This window comes from Synchiropus splendidus, chromosome 4 (genome assembly GCF_027744825.2).
Source record: "Synchiropus splendidus isolate RoL2022-P1 chromosome 4, RoL_Sspl_1.0, whole genome shotgun sequence".
NCBI lineage: Eukaryota > Metazoa > Chordata > Actinopteri > Syngnathiformes > Callionymidae > Synchiropus > Synchiropus splendidus.
The window spans coordinates 10,864,367-10,889,052 of NC_071337.1; the positions used below are offsets into that span (position 1 = coordinate 10,864,367).

The window sequence follows — 24,686 nt, forward strand, 5'->3', positions numbered from 1 at the left end:
TCAAAATACAAATAACCCGGAACGTTATGAAGCGTGACCCTTTCAAACTAGCAACAAGGGAAACACATGCAACATAAACATGGAACGAAACCTGCTCTCGCGTCGAGATTTGATAGTTTAATATTGGGCGCCATGTCAGCGGCTCCTCCTGAAGGGCAGAGCGGCCGGATGAAGAACTGCTGGAGCTGTCGGCTCCTCTCCGGCGGGGGACTGTTGCTGTCAGCCGTGTATGTCTTCCTGCCCGCCCGCAGAGTCATGACCAGAGCCGCCCCGGTCACTCTCGCCTCTGTCCTCCAGATCTCATTCGCCGCTGGTAAGGTCGGAATTACCCTCCGCTCCTGCTACCTGGAAGTGAAAGCGACTGTTTGCTCTTCAGGTTTGGCTGCGTGTGGAGCTTTTGTCGTCTTGGATCCAAGGAGGAACCCGAAGGTCACCTGACCGAGTACATTCACTGAAACATTAGAATAATCTGACATATTGTCAAATGTAAATAAATCTATTTTTTACTACTGAGCACTACATCATCTGATTTTGTTTAATTTAGACATACTGTATATTTCTTGAAGCAAGACAAAGACGAGTTGGCCTGTTAGTCTGCCGTTTATTAGTGTTATACTGATCTGAGCGCTGACGCTCCGGAGGAAGTTTGAGAAGCCTGCAGGAACATAAACACACACATACAAATAATTTCAGTCGCATAAAATGATTATGACATTCTGATTGACGTTTTTTTTTTAGGTTAAACAAAAAATATGAAAATAGAGTTGACAGTACATTTAGGCACACTAGAACACATACTGTACACACATATGCACATTTTGTCATTGTCATATATACTGAGGTTAAAAAGCCTTCCTGTACGAAGATGTGCGGCGTTCACTGTGGTCACGTCTGAGGTCACGACCCGGGGGCTCTGTCAAGAGTCTGCCGTGGATCATCAGAGCGAGGATCACTGCAGCAGGAAGGGGCTCTGGCTCAGCCAATAGGAAGAGTTCTCTCCCTCGGTTGCTACTTAAGTGCTCTTTAGCAGTGATTCCATCGTCCGCAGGCTCCCTGTGAGCTTCACCGCAGACGGCATGTTCGTGCTGAACAACCCCTGCACCATAAAATACTTAAAAAAAAGAGCTCCTAACTGCCTTCGTCTGATGACACCCGCGCCAGTGGGAGAGACGGACATGTGAGAGGAAGCTTCTTTAAACAAATAAAACGCAGACTTATAAAACAAGTCCATAAAAATAATATTCTTTTTACAACAATGGAATGTCAAGTTGTCGATATTTTACGGTGTAACATTTCAATTTTCTATTAAAATAACCTTTTTTTTTCAGTATATAATGATTCAAGAAATATTGCACAAAACTTAAAAGTGATTCGGGACACAAGGTGGATATATATATATATATATATATATATATTTATATATATATCTCAGTCATGTCTCAGTCAGTGATGAGGAGCTGTAGCTCGCATGCGTCTGGCGGTCAGTTTACGTTAACAACTTTAAGGCTGGCTCAAAATCACGCACAGTTACTGACTGAAGAGGGTTTCAGCTTCTCACCTCACACACACACACACAAACCGACACAAGCCAAATACATTCTTGAAGCGCCTTGTGTCGCTTCCGACAAGGGTCTCAACCTCCCAGACTGCAGGTACGGAGAGAAGGAGCTTTGGTCATCACAGGTCTGCGACACTCGATTTAAAGGGGCGGAGTTTTAGAGCAAAATAATGTAACTATCATTAAAAAAAAGCTTTGTTCTGTAACCGTTTTAAAAACCGCGTGACGGAGATATTTGGTTGCTATGAGAATGTGTGCAGCTCTCAGGGGTCGGGCGGGGTGAGAGGACGACCGCACTGACTGACAGAAGCAGGGCGGTAAGGCAAGGTGTGTGCGTCTGCAGGTTCACAACAGAACAGTCGTGTCCAGACCACAAGACAGCAGCATCGATGGCCCAACTGAAGTCTAACAGAGAAGGGGAGTGTCGGCAGGTGTGAGGGGCCACAACACAAAACGCACGTCATGTTGAAGATGTGTCTCGCTCTCAGCACGCGTGTGTCCAGTCGTGGTCTCCTGTCACCTCTTGAGCGAGGAGGATTTGAATTTCTGGCTGTATCTGTGCAGGCGGGGGGAGCGGGAGTGCAGTTTGACGAAGAGGTCGGGGAATTTGTACTGGGGAAACATGGTCTCCAGGAAGCCTTCTAGGAACACGTAGACCAGGCGCCGGTTCATGGGCTGATACTGGAACATGTCGAAGACTCGCAAGATCCCCTTCCTGGTGGTGTCCGCGCCGATGATGTGCTTGAGCTCGTCTGCAGAGACCAGAGAGGAAGCGGGACGTGTTAGTAGTCTGGTGACCTTCAACCAAAGCACAGGTGCTTGTGCCACCTGACAGTGATTCAAGTTGTAGCAATCTTTGTGTCATGCAAAGTCAATGTAGAGCTGCGATCACGCGACGTGTGCCAAACTGTAGACAACAACGCAACAATAGCTTCAGCTTCATTTGAAGCGTTTGTAGCGCCATGTTTCAAGCGACATTTGCTGCACCAAGTTGAAGAACCTGAACCCCCGCGAGAGGTCAACAAGACAAAGAAGTGAATGGAACAGAAGCTGATGGCAAAACTTATACAATGGAACGTTTGTGTGAACTTGTGTGTCTGTGCTTTTTTATTTTTCATATGCGAAACCCAGCCAGTATTAAGTTTCTGGACATGAAGCTTGCAACACTAAAATCCTATAAAACTTATCCGCAACTAATGTTTGATTTTGAGCTGGACTGACACTATTCAATATTCAAGCAAAATAATCTACAGTAACTGAGGAAATCTGAACTTATAAACACCAAGACTATTTTTATTTTATTTATTTTCACTTATAAAAATAAAAAATAAAATACTGATTTTATTATTTTCGTTGTTGACAAATCTATTCATTATTTTTTCGAAATAATCGCAAATACCTTTGTTTGGACCCATTTTGAATTTCTTTTTAACCTGAAGTTGCTTAAATCTTATTTGAATAATAATCTAAAATGAAGTGTTCAGTGTGGCTCCCTAGTTCAGTTCTGGTTATTACGAGTAGCGCAGATGTGATGTGTGTGACATCATTAAAAACAAATCAAGCTCCTCTTACAAGTTAGTGTTCCAAAGTGTCGGTTAGCACGGAACTATTACTTCTCGATGCCCATCCTTTGGCCCGTGTGTGTGCAACAGCAACACGATGCATTGACGCACAGATTTTGACGTCAACGTATTTTTGTTGTCGACCTTATCGATGACGTCAACTAATCGTCGCAGCCCTAACCACGACACAGACCCAAACTACTGTAGTATTGTGACAGTCCTCAGGAAGAATGTGAGTCACCTGGCATGATCCCCAGCAGACTGGTTTTCGCAGCGACACGTGTCCTCATGCGCACGCACTTGTCCCGGCGAGGAGACTTCTCTGCCAGAATACCGTTGGGCCAGTAGGAGTCCCTGCAGGGTCCAACAACGGCGTGAGCCCAACGCAGGCTTCCACATTCAACTAAGCCGAGCAGAGCAGGAAGCTCACCTGAACTTCTTGACGTATTCTGCCACCTGCTCTGGGGACGTGAGGAAGTCCACATGGTCCACGATTTTCCTACAGGGAGACGGCAGGGGTCAGGTTGAGGTTGGGCAGAGTCATGTGTTCAGTGGGAGTCAGACCTGTTGATGGTGTCTCCGTAAGTGGCTCGGATGAGCTGCTGCAGCAGGTTCTTGATGTTCCTGCGCAGCCACTGGTTCTTCTCCTTCAGGTCGAACACCTCGTCCATGAGGAGCAGCATCACTCTCAGAGGGATGTTGTCGTCCACCTAGAAGCGCCGTGGTGTGAGTCCACTCAAATGAATGACAAAAAAGCAACGTGGCAGACTCACGTTGTCGTCCAGCTGGGCCGATACCCGACAGTGCTCAGGGTCAATGTCAGACTTGGGCAGTAGGGGGGGAACCTGGGAGAGACAAAACAATGTGGTGAACCAAAAAAAACATAAAACCCGGTACCAACGATGGAAGGTGATGTCGACACCTTAAATATGGACTGTTTGATGTCCTGGCCCAGGCGCTCAGACATGCGGCCCATGTTGTCCGACACCTTGTTCATGCCTTCAGCCAGGCTGTCGGGCAGCGCCTTGACTGCGTTGGACACATTCCTCATGGAGCTCCGCAGGGGATTCACAAGCGTGTCGATCTGGAAAGTCAAAAACAGCCACAGCACAATGTTACGGACACGGCAAGTAAATGACGACGGAAGTGACTTACCTTGCGTGCAAACTCTCCTTTGCCCTTGCTGTAGGCCTTGTTCTCCAGGAAAACATAGACGTGCTGGATCAGGGTCGGACAGGCCTTCACCGTCTCTGGGTTCAGCAGCACCTGCGACACAACATGGATTATATTCTCACCCCGTAAACACTGACAGTTGTGCTTGTCGTCGTACAGCCGCACCTGTAGATATGCATTGAGATCTTTCTTCCTCCGCTCCAGAAACTCTCTGTCCATGTTGTTGAAGGTCTTCTTCCCAGGCAGCTTGAGGATGGACGCCAAGTTTTCAAACTGAAACGGAGACAACAAAGATGAAGGGAGTTTTACAATCTGACAGACACTGTTTATTTCTATGATCAGACGGAGCACGATAACAAGCACCTTGTTCTTTCAGAATTTCCACACTCCTTCACCTACAGGTAGCTTGATCACCCTCAGAAGTCACACCTGTCCCTAAACCTTAACGGGGGTCTTCCCGTTCCACTTCTGCCGCCCTCTAAGACGTTCATGACCCATCAGATGAGGCGGCTCTTTGACGTGAACAATAGGAGTCGTCTCTGATTCCTCGTTTGTCTAGTATTTTTTTTTTCCGGTTTCCGTCGTACGTGATTGGTCAAAATGTTTGCTGACACCGTGCAGAAATAGTGAAGAAGGCGAGGCTAACACAAGCAGCACTGTCAAACATGAAGAGGAGAGGCAGACCTGTTGAAGGAGTCAATGTCAACCGAGAGCCCAAAAAACTGTAGCCTCTGAATCATGTTTGATGATTGATTTTTCATGATATTTATCATGAAAGACATCATGTCCAATTCAAAAAGGGTTGTTCTCAATGTTCCCTCTAATTTTCCATGTGTCGGAGAAAAGACAAGACTGAATTTTGTCCACTTCAGGCCACCATATTCTGCGACCGCTGGTCATGGATCAGGCAAAAATGAAGGAGGAACAGGTTTATTTCACTGACCACACAGTTAATTTCCTCACCTGACTAGCGTGTAGTCTCTGTGTATTGTAGTCTGAAACCACTGCACTGATTCTCTCTCTCTCTCTCTCTCTCTCTCGTTTCTCTCCCTCCTGTGCGTAATTCCACCGCCCCAATTGGCTCAGTGTGCACACACATTTTGACCAACCATGAGCGACTTTAAGAGAAATCAGCTCATAAACATCAGCCAGCTCCAGTAGTTCACTTCAAATATTGGGTCTTCTAGTTGCTGTTTCTTCCATTGTGTATGTAGCGGCGTCAGTCGGCGGACGGTGTTAAGCACCGCTACACCCGGGGACCTGTGGAAACTGCTGGTTAAGGACACTCACGGTCGAACAGCGCTGTGAGCGCTTCATTTCATTGGTCAAATACAGGGGTTTATGTCTTGACGGCAAGAAGCCCTGTTATCTGGAAACTGCAGTAATTCATATTCAATTCAGGATGAATTTTTGTTGCGCAGCGTAGATATTTTTGTGCGCCGAGATCGTATCAGCTGTGCACAACTGCGCACGCCACAGCTTAGAGGGAAGATTGGTTGTTCTTTAAGTTGTCGAATATAACTGAACACACCTCAATACCAACATCATACCTAACATCAAGACAGAGCAGTGTTTACTGAGCACAAGGGTTCACTGTGAGATCAGTCGAACCTTCCACGCATATATCATCAATGTAATTACACACCCAAAAGACACTTAATACCTGTGTCTTAAAACAGGGCGACTTCAATATTTTTCCTTCATCTGTCCCGTCAGGAGCTTATGAATATGGCCCTATCAGTAACATTCATTTCATATAATAAACCTCAGAGGAGGCGTTTGGAAGCACTCTCTCAAAGGAGCCGAAATGCCGACCACAAGTCTCTTAACCATACATCATTGCAGCTCTCACTATGAAGATCATTTTTCACTCCAGCTGCTCCTCTTCAGTGACAGATCACCTCCACCTGTTCCACCCTGTCTGCACTCCACTTCACCTCCCTGGATCTCTGCCATCCAAAACACTCACTACCTCACTGGACTCCACTGCCATGGTTCTACCAACCTTCACTTCTCTTCTCTGCATCTTGCATATTCATAGAACAGAATTAGTTACTTGATTCTTTGAACAGAAGTTTTGTGATTTTGCTATAAAAATGGTACAAAATCTGACAGTAATTTTGGAAATATCAGCTAAAATATGCTTGCAAAATAAGTTGCCTGTCATGTTATTATAGCACTTAATTTTATTATTTTTAAGATTTTTTTTTTTAGATTGAAGCCAACTTATAAAACTAATTATGAAAGTAACAATAACATTTCCTCACCTGTTCTGTGATCCTCATGTGGAAGTCATGGAAGTCCGAGTACCTCCGGTACGTCTTCCAGCAGTCTTCGCTGCCGTCCGGGTTGCGTCTTAACACAGTGATGGCGTACAGTGCGTAGGTTTTACCGTGGTCATTGCAGACCCCTGCAGCAGCCCAAAAGCCAGGGAGAGACGCATCAGCTACCCCAACCAAGCACATACAATCCACAGGGGGAGGAGGGAAGCAAGAAGAATGAAAGAGAGGAGAGCGTGTGCACAGGTGGTGATCGAGGGAGCAGAGTTGGAGCCAACGAACAGAAAGCAGGAGGGGGAAGGATGGGGGGGTTGAAGCAGAATGACAAGGAAAAGAAAATGGAAAAAAACAAGAAAAAACATGAAGATGATGGAATGAAATATCAGCATGATTCAACAAAAAAATAACATTTAAATTTTGAGATGAAAAATGAAAAGAAAAAAGTGCGCAGGGGGAGAGCAAGAAAAGGCAACATCGAATGGGCAGAAACTAGCGCTGGGTGATACAGTGAAAGTCATCACAGTATTTTTCTTCAGATCAGTCGATCTCGATTACTCAAATGATTGCTTTCAAAATGATAGTTTTTGAATGACTGGTAATGGAAACTATAGAAAATACAACTATTTTTAAAAGTTTGGCTTTAAACAAAGTAAATTAAATTCAAAAAGATATAGGAACAATACATTACAAAGAATACAACAATGATATCCACCCATGGAAAACAGAAAAATATAACAGTGACATCTTTAACAACAGATAGAATTAATATAATAATCTCATGAACAACCTCCACTCACTGGGAAAGAGTCGCAGGAAGTCACATAATGCCAGTGGCACCTGTTAACTTGTTAGCTAATGCTACAAACAGACTCCGCAATCCTCAGCGAATGGGGCCAAAAACACCAACTAATCGATCGGTTGAATAAACGTACTCCATTATAGTATTAAACATTTTAAGAGGACTTTATATTAGAGCTTTATATTGGACTTGAGCATCTTCGCCATCCTCAAATCAGAACACTCTGGCGACCTCTGGTGGTCATAGAGGTGGGAGTGCATCCATGTAGCGGGCAGGACCGAGATTAATCGAGAAACGGTGTGATAATCGAAATCGACCTGATAATTTCCATTCTTTGAGCGTTTTAATTTAATGTCATTGCAGGAACATATTATGAGAATACTCCTCCAGTTGACTGATACTTTGCAGTTCGCTCACCTTAACTACAGGAGCACATGAAGGCTTGTGTTTTTAGGCCAGTTAAATTTGCAGTGAAGCTTAAACACATGATCAGAGCTAACTCAGTGTATCAAATCCTCGTATGGTTCGGCGTGAGATCAGCGAAACACATCCCAAATCCTGCTGGAGAACAGCAACAAAGGATGTGCTGGTGTACCTGTATCAGAGATGAAGGCATGGATGTGCATAGATTCGTCATGGCAGGAGTTGGACAGGTCGTCCAGAGACTGGAATCACATAAGATCCGATCATTCACACAGATTATCCACAGCCGCCGTCAGCAGACGTGTGAAAGAGGCGACTCACTACGTTTATGCTTCCAGTCGGAGATCCGTTGAAAGACTCGCCGTCGCCATCGTCTGACCCCCGGTAGCTGGGCTCCTTCAGCATGTCCAGCTCTGCCAGCATGCGGACGTAGAGAGGACTCTGCTTGAAGGAGGGGTAGTAGCGCTCATCACGTAGCATCATGTCATACACCTGTGATCACGAGGACAATGAGAACGCCAAGCACTGATACTCTATCAGGGAAGAAAAATAAACCCTAGAAACCTTTCTCTGGATGTCATCAAATATCTCCGGAGTGGGGTCATCTCTCTGCAGCCTCTCTCCCAGTTCTACCACTGACGACTCACTCACTTGAACGCGGGGAGAAGCCTGCCAAAGAGGAAAGCACGATCACAGCCTGTGTTTGCATCGCCAATTTTACCGATGACCATGAGACTAAACACTGAACACAGGAGGCTGTTGGAGGCCACCTGATACTGTGGTTAATCCAAACACTGATAGCATTAAATGACACAGAGTGTGTCACCACTGCCTGGTCACCATGACAATGACATGGCTGGGATTTCAGCTCACTTATTCAGATGCACTCATGTCTGAATGTCTTACCTTGTCTGAGAGGTATTGCTCATAGACTCCCAATGCAGCAGCCTTTAGCAGCCCCTTGGTGGTGCTGCTTTGTTTCTTCCCATCTTTCTGCCAGTCATGCATGGCTTCCAGCTGCTGCTGAGCCGTCACTCTATAGCCCTCCACCGTGAGCCAGAAGAAGAGTTCCGCCTGGGCTCCCGCTGCCTGCATGAAATCTGGAATCCAAAAGACACTGTAAGATTTCCTCAAGAAACACTTCGACATACAAGGGAAAAAATGTAGAGGCTCATGAAATGCGTGAGTGGAGTTACCCATAAAGAACTGCAGCGCTATGTTGTGGACGAGGATGTGGTCCAATGGGATGACACACAGCTTGCCAAAGTTGGCTGCCAGCTTAAAGGCATCCACATCCTGTACAACAGGACATAAAGAAAACATGACTGTAGAGTGTACAACTCCCAAATTTGTCATCATTCATTAATATTGGAAATCTATATATCACACATTTATTAGATGTTTTTCTGCATACAGAGAGTTCTATTATTTTACAGAGTAATGATAATTTTCACAAATAAATAAACAGAAGCTATTGTACCAATATCATTCACGTTCTATCCACAGTTCTGTTTATAACATATCCACCTCTTGTAAAGGTGTTTTGACACTGTCCACTGATATTTCTCTTTATTTCAATCACAGTCTGAATATAACTATAAAGTCAACATAATCAAAATTACATATTTGTCTTGTCTATCTGATTTGGCGTCTACAAGCACTCAGTATATAGAACCTGCGCAGTCCTTTCTTTAGCTTAAAGTGGATATCTAATTTCCTCCCATGGTTAGTTCTGACTAAGAGCTGCAGTTGAGGATTCATCACTAAACTAGCGGATGGCTTGTTCAGTCTGGGCTGAAGCTCCTCACCTTGCCAGAGTGCAGTCTCTGGATCCTGGTCTCACACACCTTCTTCACAAATAGAAGACTGTTTATCTGGTTCTTGATCACATTGATGTCTGGGACAGGAGAGCGAGATGAGAGAGGATGAAGACAACAGAAGAGCAATAGATCAGAATGAAAGTTCTTGCAGTTCAGATTCTGCGCAACCACTTATCACCTTTCGCTGTGTTCAGAGGAGGTCAATGATAAATGGTGCAGCTAGTAAATGTTTCAACTAAAAAAAGTGAAATTGTAACAAGAGCTTCAAGTCTTTTTCAGACAAGCAAGGCTCTAAACCAATGAAACCTGTGACAGGAGCACGTACCATCTCCAGCAGTGTCCAGAGAGCGAAGATACTGCAGCTCCTCCAGCACCTTGTCCTTCACAGCTTCTAGCTCAGCAGGCTTGTCGGTCAGTTTCAGAATGTTCATGAAAGCTTCATAGTTACAGCTGGTGTCCCGAATCTTCAGCAGAAAGAACACTCTAGTCACCTCCACGACACAAGAAATGTTTGCTTCAACCACCAGAGGTGTATCACAAACATCTTAACATCGCTCTCTTACATTCTACCATGTGTTTGCCTGAGCTCGGACATGTGTTACACCCAAACCAAGTGTTTTGACTCTCACCATCCAGATGACAAACTGGTTGATATAGTCTGGATCGCTCAGCTGGTTGATCAGGGGGAGGAGCACGCCACGTGCAAGAACCTCCTGAAAAACATCGGAATGGTTGTTCATGCATACATTTTAACTTGCAACACAATTAAATAACTGGTGACAAAAATTAAGATTCTCAAAATTGCCTCAGACATAACACAATTTACATTATTCTAAATTGAATCCACTAAAAACATTTGCACTGCACAACAGGAAGACACCAGATAATCTTTAAAAATAATTTTGGTCAATAAATCTAATCAAAATATTGCGGTATTGTAAATCAAATGTCACTGTCCAGAACTATACATAGACATTTTAAAAGGTGATCCCTCAAGGCGACTCTTGTGAACTCACTCTGAGGAAGTATCTCATATTCTTGTTGTGGAAATCTCCAGGAGGTAGTAACAGGTACAGAAGCAACTCACACAAGTCACGCAGAAAACCTACGACCAAAAACATAGAGACACGGTGAATGTTTCTTTGTCATCAATCCTCGGTCGGGAGGAGTCCTTCACTCAGGTTATTAACCTTCCTCTTCTTTGAGTGACGTGCAAACAACATCTCGACAAATCTTTCGCTCCATCTCCACTTCGGCTTCGAAGAACGAGTCCACCAGTTCGTCTGTGATGTCCCCTGCAGCGATGACATTCATCTCTGTTACTGTCACGAGCTTGGACACCAAAAGATCCTATCCAAACTGAAGACTCACTTTGCTTGTCCTCCCGATCAGGGAGCCGATCCTGGGCTTTGCGAAAGACACGTAAATGTGTGGCGAAGTCGTCCACCAGACGAGTTGTAAAGTAAGGCTGCCAGTCCACCTCTTTAGACCTTTAGAAGACAAAACAACCCGCAACACTGAGTCTAAAATAGTAATTTCTGGGATGGTAAGAAGTGAGTGCTGTACCTTGTAGAGAACTGGACCAGGGCATTCTGCAGTGTTTGTCTGATCTCCAATATAAAGGACTCATCCTCACTCAGCGTGTAGTACCAGTACTGGATATAATCTCTCAAAGCAAACTGGATCACCTTCACAGGCACAGAAAAAGATTGTTTTGATGTTTAAACTATGGATGGGATTCAATAAAAAAAAAAATAGAGAATTTGTGATTAATTAATCGCAGTTTAATGGTATAAGAATATTTGCCACAAGAAGCCACATTTTTCAATTTGAATGAATTTGGTATATTACTGAATCAAATGATGGACCCATACATACATTTAAACAACAAAATATTGTTTAGTTTGCATCAGATTGACAATAGCACAATAAATCACAATGGTGGCTATATTCAAGTTTTTATATCACCTTATTTCAACTAAAGCTCTTTTCATGTCTTGAAAATATTTGGATAAGAATTTCAATTTTATAAGAATTTCAAGTCCATTCAGAGTAGTGGAAACTCATTGTGTAGCGAAAAACATCCCTGAACAAAAGCAAACAGATGCTTTTGCTTGCTTTTGTTCAGGGATTCCTCCATGTTTGTTGTCGTTGTTGTCATCATCCTAGCTGCCACGTGTCTTGTGCATCAGTGTGATCAGTGGACCAGGAACTCCTGCACTTACAGGTTCCCTGTTGTCTGGAGAGCAAACTGTTCAATTGAATTATTTTTTATGTAATTAATTAGTTGTAATAATGTTGTAATTAACTTGTTAAAGTCCAACCACTTAAACACATTATTAGGTTACAGAAAATTCATTAAAGCGAATAAATAAGAAACACCAAGATCCCACCAACACCTAGAACAATGGGAAGCTAACAGGTGGAGCCATTTCATCTCAAAAAGTACAAAACTCAAAACACCTTATGGACCCCAAATCTCAGTAAAAGGAAGTCAGAGATGTGATACAACATGAGATTGGCACCGCAACTCTGTAATAATATATATTTATATTATATTTATATGTAATATTTTGCTTTGTTTGAGTCCAATATAAAGAACTTAAGTTGTTCTGAAAGAGGGACGATGCGACACTGTGTGAGGCCATGATAACAATAATGTAGAGTCCAGCGAACAGCAAACAGTGAGCAAATGAACAGATAAGCCTTTCTTTATTGGATGAATAAACAAAGCAGAAGCGAGGCACCCACCTGCTGCAGCGGTTCATCTATGAAACTGGAGCCGGTCAGCCTCCTGTCAATTTTAATGGGCTTATTTTCAAGCCTCATCTCATCTAATGTCTAAAAACAAGAGAGTTAAAAACAAAGTTATATTATCACGAACAAGAGCAATTTTCAGAGAAATTATAATTACATGACATGACATTTTACCTTTGCTATACCAATTTGGGTGGGGGGCAGATAAGAATGCTCGCACTTCTCCAGGTGTCTCTCGGAGTTGATCTTTCCAAACAGCAAAGTGACTGCAAAGCCCCTGGGAATCAGTAGGACAAGAATTTAACACCTATGCCACAGCGGCTCATTTCACAATGACTAGCTCTCCACTCACCCTCCAATGAAGCAGAAGATGTAAAAGGCCAGGTAGAATATGGCAAAAGGTCCAAATGTGACGAGGAAAAGCACAACTCCAAGACCCCCCCATCCCCAGATGGACAGACTGGCCTGGAAGAAAGCAGAGAAAACGTTAACTAAAAAAAACCAAACAACACAAAAACTATTAACAGAAAAACATTCGAATATTCAAATATTTTATTGAATTCAAAGATTGTTTTTGCATCATCTGTTAAATTAAGGATTCACACACTCCAAGTAAACAAAGTCCGTTCAAGAGAAACAGAAAGTTGAACACATGTATTGTAAACTGGACATTCGCAGAAGAGTAACAATCATTGCAATAGAAAGTGACACTTGCATGGTTGAGTGAGCAAAATTGCTAACGAACAAAGCCTGAAGAAAGCCCTGAGGGAGTAATGTGAAACCTCTCCAGACTTTTATAGTTTGTAAATACACTTAGAACCTAGGCCGCGTCCCAAACAGCACAGTAAAGCTCTCACATCACAAGAATAAAGGGCTTCAAGATACAAGTTATGTTTATCTTGTAAGGAAGAACGTCAACAGAACATTTTTTTGCTTAATTTCTTAAAATAGTATTTAAGAATTTGTTTTATTAGAAGAGCTACTGGCCACACTTGGAGAGGAATCTCTTGTAATACAAGTAAGCAGCTAAATTTACAAAAAGCCCTTGAGTTTTAAGCATTTCTTTACCAGTATGACGTGACTTTTTCAGGAGAAGCTAACACACTTGTGTCTACTCTCTCCAGATGACAGGTTCGCCTTCAGGTCGTGTAATAAAACGTGTTTCTGTACACTTTTAAAACGATCTTCCTGAAACACTAATCAAACCTTGGTGCATCGGGACTATTCTCTGCAGGAAGAGACTCGGGTCATCTGAGGTCATTGCCAGGCCCAAATCTCATTAAGTGTCTTAATCAAAGCTCGGAGGACATCAATGTCAGCACGCTGCCACATCAGGCCTGGGTGTCTCAAAGAACACCGCGCTCTCCTCTGATGGAGAATCTACTGCTGCGATAAAACAAGCTCACTGTCTTATCGAACAACGTTCGATAAGATACTCAAAGTAGCCACAGTGTCAATCTGGAGGACCACTAAATGGAACAACAGCAGGCCAGAAACAAGAATCTATTTCCAAATGTATATAGTTTGATGCAAGTGTGACAAACTGAAATGCTATTTGCTCTCACACTGCTTATACCAGCATCCATGAGAACCTTTTTACAACCAAGTTGCACAATGGTCCCAAAACATACAATATTAACAACACAACTCTCAACACTCCCTTTAGCTCAGCATGCTGTTTTGCACCTACTTGTATTTGTCAACCAATGTCAATAAAACAGTGTCATTTTCAACCTACTTTGTACTAACTCTCACTTGATTCAGTTCCACACTTGTCAATGCTAACCTCAAAAATAGCACACAATCTGTACAAAGAAGCCACCATCAACAACCCTGTCATTTCTGGCTTCAGGGTCTGCGCTCAGATGTGAACTAAAAATCCAAGGACTCCTTCGACGCTACACCCATTTCCCGGCTGAACTCAGGAAAGCGTGGTAGGAGTCACACCTGGCTGCCATTCTGTGGCCACTTGTGTTGGGTTATTGAGTGCTGCAGGGAACTCTGATGTGTGGCCTCTATGGTTGGAATATTTGAATGTACTTGCAGCAAAACTTACCGCCATCAGGGGACACATATTCAGTATACAGGACTGAACAGAGGAATGGCAATAACAGCATGGATGATGACTGTGGACCAACTCAGTTTTACTTTTCAAAAGGGACATTGAAATGACATTACTGTTACATTACCATTACACACAACACTTTGCTGTCCCGCAAATGAGAAATCCAGAACGAGCGCTTGAAACATTTCGAATACACTGCTGACATCAGCAGAATATGAGCTTTGGCTCAAGGGAAATTTAATTAAGTAAATTCATTAAAGCATTTTTTCTCCATTACATTATGACTTTAAGAGTCATACCACACCACTAGCAGACAATGTTCTCCCTGCAATGACTTCAAATGTATCAACCTGAAAGTCACTGCAGACTCGTTTCACAGCCTCTTCTCCCCACCAGAATGGAGAAACTTTGATTGACAAAGTAAACAAAAACAATACAACTGCAGGACGACCAATCACTAAAGAGCCTCATGTCCTCATGTATCACTCCAGAAACATTGGCACAAGTCTCCCTTTCATTTGAAGATGAAAACTTTATTTTTTTTATTAAGCAGGTAGCCCCTTCGGTGACGGTGGGATTAGCGATAATCTGACAGCTCTATTCGACTCACATGAATCAATGGGTCTCCTGCAGGAGCGATTTTATTGGCTCAGCTGACCTCTCAACTAGTGCCCACGCTGATCAGAGTCTCAGCAGCGAGAATCATCCAGTTGTGGTGAGGTCTTGACGTGTGAGTGTGTCTTGACGTCAGAGTGAGGGAGAGAGTACCTGGTTAATCCTGATTTGTGGAGAGCAATTCTAGACAATACACCTTCTAAGGGCCTTATGCCTTTGTGGGGACCCCACAAATTCAAGCCTCTATTTGAGGATGAAGATGTCAAAATAAGATGGTCATTAAAAGGGCAGCATTGTGAATTATTTTACATTGCAATGTATATATATTGCCATATTAACACAAACTAACAAGAATTCCCACCAGATAACTTGAGCAGTGAGAAATGGGAAGAATTAGGTTGATCCTCACAAGTGGATCTCATAGAAGAAACAAATTGGAAAGTAGATAAAAATGATGAAAATATGAAAAATAAACAAGACAAAATAAACATGTAATTCAGTTACCAGGGAGAGTGCTGGCAGATCGAGGTCCCTTTATGCAACTCTGGACTTCCAATAAACGTTATTATTATTAGCAGTAGTAGTAGTTTTGAACAGCAAAGCACTCATGTTCATGGAACAGAACAAGTGTAGGTTTTCGAGATACAAAGTTACTGCATCTGTGATATTTCTGTGCCGTAGGTTTCTGGTTGTCAGTCGCGCTCTGTGACAGTGTCTCACGTGACCAAAAAGATTTGCCATGTTTACTTTGGATTGGGGCAATAACAGCGAGACACGGTTGGCACAGTACCGATCACCTATAAGAATAGGTGATGAAAAAAAGTTCCATATTTCTCACATTGACTTTGCTTTGAGAACTTCTACCTCATCCCTTGCAGAATGTTTCTCCCGCTCACCTCTCATTGGGTGCTGCGCGAGCTGAGAGAGGAGGGGCTGTCAGAGAGCAGACGGCTCAGTGACTTGCAATGACAACCCCCGCTGAGAAAAGAGTTTCCGCAAAATAAAAGTTGAAAAGTCAGGGAAAAAAAGTGAGATATCGCACTGCCCGCCGGTGTCACTATCACACACAAACATATCACCATGATGTTTTAAGCGGCTATCGCACAGCCCTGGTCATTACAATCAAGTTGGTTAAGAGTCTTGGTTACGGTTTAGCCATTTGTTTTGGGTGGTAAAGTTTAGGGGGCAATGGTCCCAACAAAGATAAAAGAGATACAAACATGTATGTGTGTGGGCTTGCTTATACTGCCTCGTGGGGGCCAATTCTTGACAACACTGTATGTCTTCTGGGGGACCTTTTCTCTGGTCCCTACAGGTCCAAACCTCTATTTGAGGACAAAGACTTCAAAATAACTGGGTCATTATAATTAGGTTTAGGTTTGGTTCAGAGTCACGTTTAAGATTAGCCATTTGTTTTGGAGGGTTAGGTTAAGGGTGAGAGGCTGGTGAAAGGGTTAGGTCAATAAGAAACCTCACAATGTCCCCACAGGAATAGCAATACAAATGCGTGTGTGTGTGTACTAGGAAATCACAGGAATAATATGTTCAAAGACACGGTGACAAGCAGCTATGCAAGTGCTCTCAACAATTCTTGAGAAACATTACGTTGATGGACGAGGTATACAAGCCATTCTGGTCTACAGCAATGGTTTTACTGCTTCTATTTTGTGTTCAGGAAGTTTTGCTTTCCACAGTAGCAGATCAACTATTAAAAAAACACCAAATAAAAACGAAAGTAGGAGTCTTCATGTAAACAAAACACCCTCAGCCTAAGTCAGAATCCAGATTATGAGCAAGGTGTTCATAAAAAGATCTGTTGTTGGTATAAATAATGACTGAATGTCAAACGTTGTGGAGTCTCCTGACCGTCATAATCAACCAACTGTGATGAAAACATTTTGTCAAACATAAACCAGCATGTTAAGAGTCTCATGTTTTCATGTTGCGCAAGTTGTGTTAGAGTCTGTGCAACGGTTAATCACTGTAACAGATGGTTCATGTTTTTAAACCGAGTATAAGCTGCAATGACTCACAGTGTCGATTATCATCTCTGCCACTGGGCTGAGATCCTCAGGGTCATCCCCATCCTCACACTGCCAATTCAAAGTGTCCAGCGCCTACACCAGCAGGCACTGAACCGAACCATCCAGACTTCGTGCTGACCCCTTTTCGAATGACACGGAAAAAATGCCCAATAGTCACTGTTAATCTGATCATGTGAAGTGTTTAGCCATGTATTGAAATAGTTTATTAGTGTGTCCTTTAAGGGCAGTGGGGAAAAGATGCAGATGCACAAAAATGCAATGCTGTTGAAACAAGTAGAAATATCGGCAATGAAAAGCAGTAGCATAACATTAGGGCTGCGTCACGCGACCGAAAATCCATATCATGGTTTGAATCGAGTCCTGTCATGGTACATGTAGCACAACATGAAGTTAAGTGTAAAAATTGTGTTTCTGAATCGGTTGTAAAGACCCGTGTCAGAAGAGCAATCGCAGTGCACCAAACTATAAATCAAAATCTTGCATAATTACAAAGCTATTATTCCCCTTACTTTGAATAGAATTTTTGCCCACTGTAATGTTCCATTCCATCGCCAATGTTTTACAGAGCACATGCTTGTCTATCATCATTGCTGTTGGCAAGAAGACAGAGAGAAATACAGCGCCACTTACAGGACTGGCATGTGTATTACATGTTTGTTGTCGATTTTATGGAAGACCTGCATGTAATATCTTAAGATTTACTCAACACAACTATAACAGCCCTGGAATAGAGGACAAAGGTCAACGCAAATGCTGAGCCGTGACATGTGAAATGTATATTAGCTTAGCAATAAAAAGGATCAGAGGGTTGACAGTGTTGAAAATCAGTCCAATGACTGAGGTCAGCACAACGAATAGTCACTGTACTCAGTAAACCTCGATCATCCTGTCTCAGGAGAAGTATTTTTCAACTGCATTATTCAAGAAGCATAAACTGAAAGCAGTCCGTGCTCTTGAAATGAAAACTAGCTCACAATGGAAAAACAGTGCGGCAAAGGAAAACCACAAATGCTGAATAAGGCTCTTAAGCAGAGTCTGTTTCAGTGCTGCTTAGCAATAGTCCTCACTGGAAATGCAGATAACAGTTTTTCCAAATTATAGAATAATCAAAGAGATTAGCCAGAACAGTACGGAACAGTAACAACTTTGGCTTCCGTAAGGGTTTAGCAGTTTTTTTCCCTGAGTGACTCATCCACGATGAAAAATAAACACAGGACGTGTTACTTAAGTTCAAACTGCTCACCAGAAAAACTGCTTTGAAGGTTCTGCTTTTCCCTAAATCTGGACTTTAGGACGTGTGTGCAAATCAGTCTCTCACGTTCACATTCCGTCAGTCCTAGGTCAACAGGTGGAACCGTCAACATTCACAAACCCTCCTGTCACACAGGCCTAACCCCAAAGCAAGACACTGCTCAAGCAAGTTTGGACTAGAAGGGTCTTGTTGAGCCAGTTTGACATGGAAAACAGACTTACTCTGTCAAAGCCAGAGAACAATTGGAGCATCTCATTTGTTTTTTACATCGAGGCAATCCATTTCCAAATGGAATTTTAAGTAAGCAAACCCCGACGTCATCTGCTCTGTAGGCTAATGCATGCTAATGGAGCATCATAAAGGAGGTGAAACTGTGGGCTGGATGACTGAAAAAGAGCAGATGGAAGGAATTTCTACTACTATTGGTAAATGCTTACATATTACAGCTAGGATCTTGCCAGTGCAGTGGAACTTAGTCGGACTCTACTCCGGGAATTGGATCCCATATATGCTGTGATTTCCACCCTTAAACAGAATTGTATTTCCTCCAAGAAAATAAATACATAAAATAAATAACAATTTTGTTATTTATTTTTGTAGTTTTTTTCCTAAAATCATTCAGCCCTGCAGCACAAGTTAGTAGAATCATTGTCATGAAACTCATAAAAGAAATAAATTCTTTCATTTTGACCACATCATTATACCCTTTGCTTCTCTCTTTCATATTTCCTAATCAATCCTTTCCAAGATTCGATCCCACTCACAAGGCTCAGAACATGGGAGCGGATGATGCATCCGATGGTGAGCGATGGTGGATTATAGCTTTCTGTGGCACTACAAATGATCCAATGAGGCCCTCAGTGTATTGTTGGCATAGAAACAAATCCTGGTCAACACCCACTAGCTAAGGAGTGACAGTTCCGGGGCCACAGATAACAGAAGCGGATGGATAGACCCTCTGTTGAGAACCTAACACACCGATCACTTTATTAAAATAAATGTAAAAAAAATGTAGGTGAGTAGTGGCACAACAACTCATATAGTAGAGTGATGTATCAGTTAATATACCTATGATGCAAATACCTAAATTAGATCTAAATTTTAAAAAGTTTTTTTTAGATTGGCTGGTCTGTGATCACCATGCTTCAGCAGCGAACACAACATGGAAGCAGCAGAATGCTCTGTGTTTGTTAAATAAAATAAGAGTTGCAGGTTCAACCACTGCTCATTTAACCTGAGAAAAGGTTGCGCTTTATTTGGATATTTGTATTGTGTCTTCAATTAAAAAAAAAAAAAACATAACTGAAGTAGTTCAGCTTTTGTTTTTCAATGAAGAAATATTACATTATGGAAACAAAACAAAAAAGGTGAAAGCAACATTTCTGTTTGTTTTGTGTGGTTGGCTATGAACATGATCTACAGCCATATTTTCAGACAAAACAAAAGACATGATCAACCTTCAATTCAGTCAAATAGTGTCAATATAGTTTTAGATTGTAGAAATTCCATTTTCATGGTCATTTAAAAAGAGTCACATCAGGTCATATATCATGATAAAGAAAACATATTTTTAAATGGTTTAAATGGAAAAACAACACAATTGTCAGGTGCAGTTCTAAAATCTCTGAATGGATTTAACATCAGTGAAACAAGCATGTGTTGCACTTGGTTCATGCATGGACTCTGTGAAGCCTGCACCATGAAACGGTAGAGAAAGTCCAGTTCTTTAAACAATCGATAAACAGGATGACGGCCGATAATCGTCAAGGACCAGAAATTTTCCGGGGACACTTCATTGTCAAAACAGACATGATACTAGCGCAAGTAAGATTAGATTAGAGTGGCTTTATTCTCCCCTCAATGGGGACATTTGGGTTTTTACTGGAGAATACAAGTAGACATCAAAGACAACCAAAGCAACAACAAAAATCAACTCTGTAGGAACAAAGAATGTGACTTTTTTAAAACAAATCTCTTACAACACCATGGTAACCGACATGCTAGCTGTTAGCTCCAGGGTGCGTGGCAAAACAGATCACTTGGATATTCTTTTTATACCATGATGTCGGGAGGTCTGGTCATCCTACAGCCGCGTTAACTGTGCAAACAAAATATTGCCCCACTTTAGTATTCTTCACCACCCATTGCCGCTCACTCTCATCCATGACTGAGTTGAGCTGCAGGCACAGGTGGTGACGCAGCGCTGTGAACGCACAGTGACTACAGCGAGGGTTGAAAGTGACTTTAGAGTCATAAGATAAGAGGAACCAAAATTGACATTTAACACGTCCAGAGAATTGGACAATATCTTCTCGGTTCTGATTAGATGAGGAACCGCTTCCCAAAGACCATCCCTAACATCAGGATTGTCACATAATCTCAGCCAAAACTAAATATTTATCCAATATGTGATCCACACATGATTCTCAAGTTTGCTAGATTTGATTTTCACATTTATCTGAACTGATTTAACTTGTGTATTTGTTGCTGGTGATCGCCGTCACAGCATTCAATTCACCAGCGCTAACATTAGATTAGATTAGAATGGAAAATAAAATAAAACCCGCGTGGGTCTCTGTGAAGAGTTTCTTTGTTTGACAAGGTAAACATTCATTGAGATAGTGAAAGTAAAGCGTTGATGATGAACAGATCTCAAGAGAAAGTGTCAGCATACGCCACCATTAAAACTCGCATGTCAGTCTCACCAGACTGACATCAGTCAACAACCCATCACCATCAAAAGCAAAACACAGCATTTGGGACGGTGTTTGTGAAGTGCCAGTACAATTAACATATTTGCTAAGCTGTGCATGCGCGGCACAGTGGTTCTCACGATGAATTTCTAAAAATAAATGTGGCTAGTTCATGAGTCTAGATGACAAATCTGTAATCCATGTTGCCCCAACTGAGCAATGTTTATTTAGTAGCCGTCTAGTCCGACATGTAATGCTGGTGTGTCCACTGCGGCATTAAAAACAATGTCGCCGAGTCACAGTCTGGCTCCGGCAGTGGAGCTGCTTATCTCAGCAACACAGCGAATGTAGGGCACAAGAAGATCATCACTGCTGTGCCCATCATCACATCTTTGTGATTAAGAGTGACATCGTGTCACATAGTCAACATACTGCCAGGCACATCCAGATTATTTATGTTGGAGTTTTATTAGACACCACATGTCTATGCTAACACACCATATAGGCATCAAGCACATGACTGTACAATGCTGAGTCAGATCTCTTGAAGTAAAATTTGACCTTTCTTGAACTGCATGATGCAAACGCAATTACGAAACCATTGCCCTGACAGATGGACTGTTAGTGTGCAATGCAGTACCCAGGGAGAGTCAATTATGTATGTTGTTTAAAAGAATTATTTTAAAGCTGGAATGGACTCGCAACCTGACCGGGATGTCCCTGACCTTTAGCCCCTCCTGACCACATCAAGCATCAAGGGATACAGAGGAAAATTAAATCAAGTTGTTAGGTTTAAATGAAAAACGTGTTTTACACACAATAGCAGGCGACGGAAACTCAAAACAATGGATTTCCAGCTGAAGTTTACAGTTTATTATGCTACACGTCTCTGGCATCACACAAGGCGGAAGACGTGGATTCAGGGTGCGGTGACGGAACCCAGTCGGGGACTTGTGTCTTATTTGTGAAAGAAAGCAACAATTGGTTCAATGGATAAATTAAACAAAATATATAGCATATGCAAATCTCTTATATAATCTAATATTAACTTTACACGCATAGCATGTCGGCAGCACCCATAATAATAGCTCATGAATCGGCCAGCATTTAAGACAAGAAACCCTAAGTTCACCATTAAAACAACACAGATAACAGAGATGATACTAAAATCAACATTTCCTTATTTAACAGGAAAAGCAAGGTCCGTATCTGAAGCGTGCATCATAAAACCATCAACACCAAACTTTTGCAAAGGTTTAGCCATTCAAGACATTAAACCGGTTTAACACCGGGCACTTTGAAATCAGCACTTCCTGTCAGACACGAAGAATCGTGCAGTCACGGCTAAAGCCTCATTACTCAGGCTAAACTTGGCCAGGAGAGATGCCAGGGGGATCACCTGCTCAGGTAAAGTGGCCAGCGGCCTTTTCAGCTTATCTGCAGAGGTGGAGGTGAGTTGCAGGCAGTCAATACAAGTGTGAGCTCAAAGTCAAGTCAGATGTTTCTTGGAAACATGTGAGAGCCGTAGCTGAAGGACTATGTCATCAATATCTCAGAGCAAGCCAAAGTCTGGTCTGAGCAGCAGCAACAATAGAGTGAGGAGGTGTGGTGACAAGTCAGATGACTCTGTCTCGAGACACACATATCATGACATGTAACATCATTGGAAACAGCCAAACGCAAACCAAATGGCGATAAAATTCATTTGTTGAGCCTTATTGACTCGATTAGGTTAAATCATGCGGTCCAGATTCAAATGGGCCAAAGACAAAAGACATGATCAACCTTCGATTCAGTCAAATAGTGTCAATATAGTTTTAGATTGTAGCAATTCCATTTTCATGGTTGTCAGGTTTTACTATGTTGCACATATTACAAGAAAAACAACACCCTTATTGAGTCTTCACAGTTGTTTATATGGACACATATTAAAGATAGTAGGCCTGATGCGCTGGTCAGCTTTGGGAAAAATACACTTTATTTAAAACCTCAACTTAAATACGGTAAAATCCCATAATTTATCTAAAAAAAAAAGAAAATAGGGATTACATATTGGAGATTAAACTGTTGAAATTTAGAGGGTTTTTTGAGACTAAAAGACATGCTTAAATGTTATATTTTTACAGACAGACAAATACATTAACACAGTCATTCTACATACCTGTATATACTTTCTAGATATATTCACAGCAAGAAACTACAAAAATCTCACGTGACGACAAGTCCGACTGCATCATATACTATTTGTTGGTGGCAGTGAAGGTGTCACTGTTATGGTTTTATGACAGATGTGTTTCGTGTTCAGGCTGCATTCCATTGATGTTTGGAAGTCATTAGTCCAGATTTTCCTGGTTCCAAGTGATTTAAGTAGGTAGACATGAGAGCGGTACACAGATTACCTGAGTTTTAAACGTAAATGAATAGCTCTGCTAAACGTTTAAGTCAATAAAATGAAGAGATGCTACTTTTACGTTTACACTTGACTAGCAAGCATGATTTCATCTAAGGTTGTATACAGTAGTTATATGTCATATTGAACAGTTGCACAACTAATGCTGCTGGTTGCAGAACCAATTATTTTTCTTTCCAACTTGGGTTCACTATCATAAGCAATACTCAAACATTATAAATGTCCAACTATGTGGCTTTATCTCGTGAAAGCTCACACAAGCTAATAACTTACATTTAAAGGACTTATTGCTGAGTAGCTATATTACAAAAGTTGAATGTCGCACTGTTTGGTTAATCTAATCTTTTGTTGAGCAATTTAACATGGTGACCCAGTATATCCTCGCTTGAAAGTAAAAATATGAAGAGGGACATTACCAATTCATGCAGGTAAACACTCGCTGCTATGTAAACAAAGTTTGCTTTTTTCCCGTTCCTTTTTCTAGCTGGTAAATATTGTGATGACTTTGCATCACATTCAGAAGAAACCTGTTCAAAGAGAGTTCCAGAATCTAAACAGGTCAACAGCAGTGATGCAATCCTGGTCACCAAATACTGTAACTGTGCCTTCGCAAAAAAGGGATGAGCGCTCATTGGAAAAACGGAAACAACCAAAACAAGACTATATTTTTCATATAGTTCTTTCTCCTTAGTGTTTGTATGATCCAAGTTTCAAACAGCTCTACACCTGAGGACAAAACCAAGGAATAGGCTTCAAATAGACATCCATATAACACCATAAAGACTTGCCCATGAGAAAGACTCAAAGCAAAGATGTAATCTGTGACAATGACACTGATGATATCCGATTTAACACTGGCATGCATCCGGTCCGACTCACCTGTGTTCGCTGTTCTTGTTGTTGCTGCTGATGGACATGTATCATTATCCAAACAGACCACAGACCTTCCCCGTCGAGCTAAATCCAGCACGGTCTTGACAGCTCACACAACCCACAATAGACGTAATACCTCGGTGTTAACCGTGTAATCCCGGGCCGACTGCCACTTGTAGCAGACAGGGTTTCTGGAAACACCGAGGCTGACAGTCTTCTCCCCGCTCCCATGGGCTCTGTTTACCTGCGGCTAATGCTAACGCGATAGCAGCTACCAGCTACAAGAGCCAGCGTCGGATAAAAACATGACAAACTAGTGGCAACTTACCTCTGCAAACATCGTTTAGAGGACTAATCCCACC

At 42.1% G+C, this 24,686-nt stretch overlaps 1 protein-coding gene across 5 annotated transcripts; it reads right to left on the minus strand.

The window, feature by feature from the left end:
• Positions 1-565: 565 nt before the first annotated feature.
• snx13 (sorting nexin 13) lies at positions 566-24,553 on the minus strand. Of its 5 annotated transcripts, none has more exons than XM_053861862.1 (25): positions 24,331-24,553; positions 12,724-12,836; positions 12,546-12,648; positions 12,366-12,455; positions 11,181-11,302; positions 10,986-11,104; positions 10,805-10,909; positions 10,631-10,719; positions 10,244-10,327; positions 9,940-10,078; positions 9,603-9,691; positions 8,991-9,090; positions 8,701-8,894; positions 8,359-8,463; positions 8,119-8,286; positions 7,967-8,036; positions 6,561-6,739; positions 4,459-4,566; positions 4,276-4,386; positions 4,043-4,204; positions 3,894-3,965; positions 3,685-3,830; positions 3,551-3,619; positions 3,362-3,474; positions 566-2,310 (listed from the first exon to the last, which is right to left on the minus strand). In XM_053861862.1, exons 1-25 carry the CDS (start codon positions 24,373-24,375, stop codon positions 2,075-2,077), a joined length of 2,931 nt encoding a protein of 976 aa, XP_053717837.1. In that variant the 5' UTR covers positions 24,376-24,553; the 3' UTR covers positions 566-2,074. The 5 variants fall into 5 exon arrangements, with proteins under 5 accessions (XP_053717837.1, XP_053717836.1, XP_053717840.1 ...); XM_053861861.1 differs by having other exon boundaries at positions 8,116-8,286; XM_053861865.1 differs by having other exon boundaries at positions 6,561-6,703; positions 24,331-24,552.
• Between the last annotated feature and the right edge of the window lie 133 nt (positions 24,554-24,686).

Excerpts from the sequence above, each read along its gene's own strand:
- snx13 (XM_053861861.1), bottom strand. The coding sequence starts at position 24,375 with ATGATACATGTCCATCAGCAGCAACAACAAGAACAGCGAACACAG. Across the intron at positions 11,303-12,365 it reads TAGATGAACCGCTGCAGCAG|GTGATCCAGTTTGCTTTGAG; the intron begins GTGGGTGCCTCG and ends GTGCCTGTGAAG. Across the intron at positions 4,567-6,560 it reads ACATGAGGATCACAGAACAG|TTTGAAAACTTGGCGTCCAT; the intron begins GTGAGGAAATGT and ends TCTCCGTTTCAG.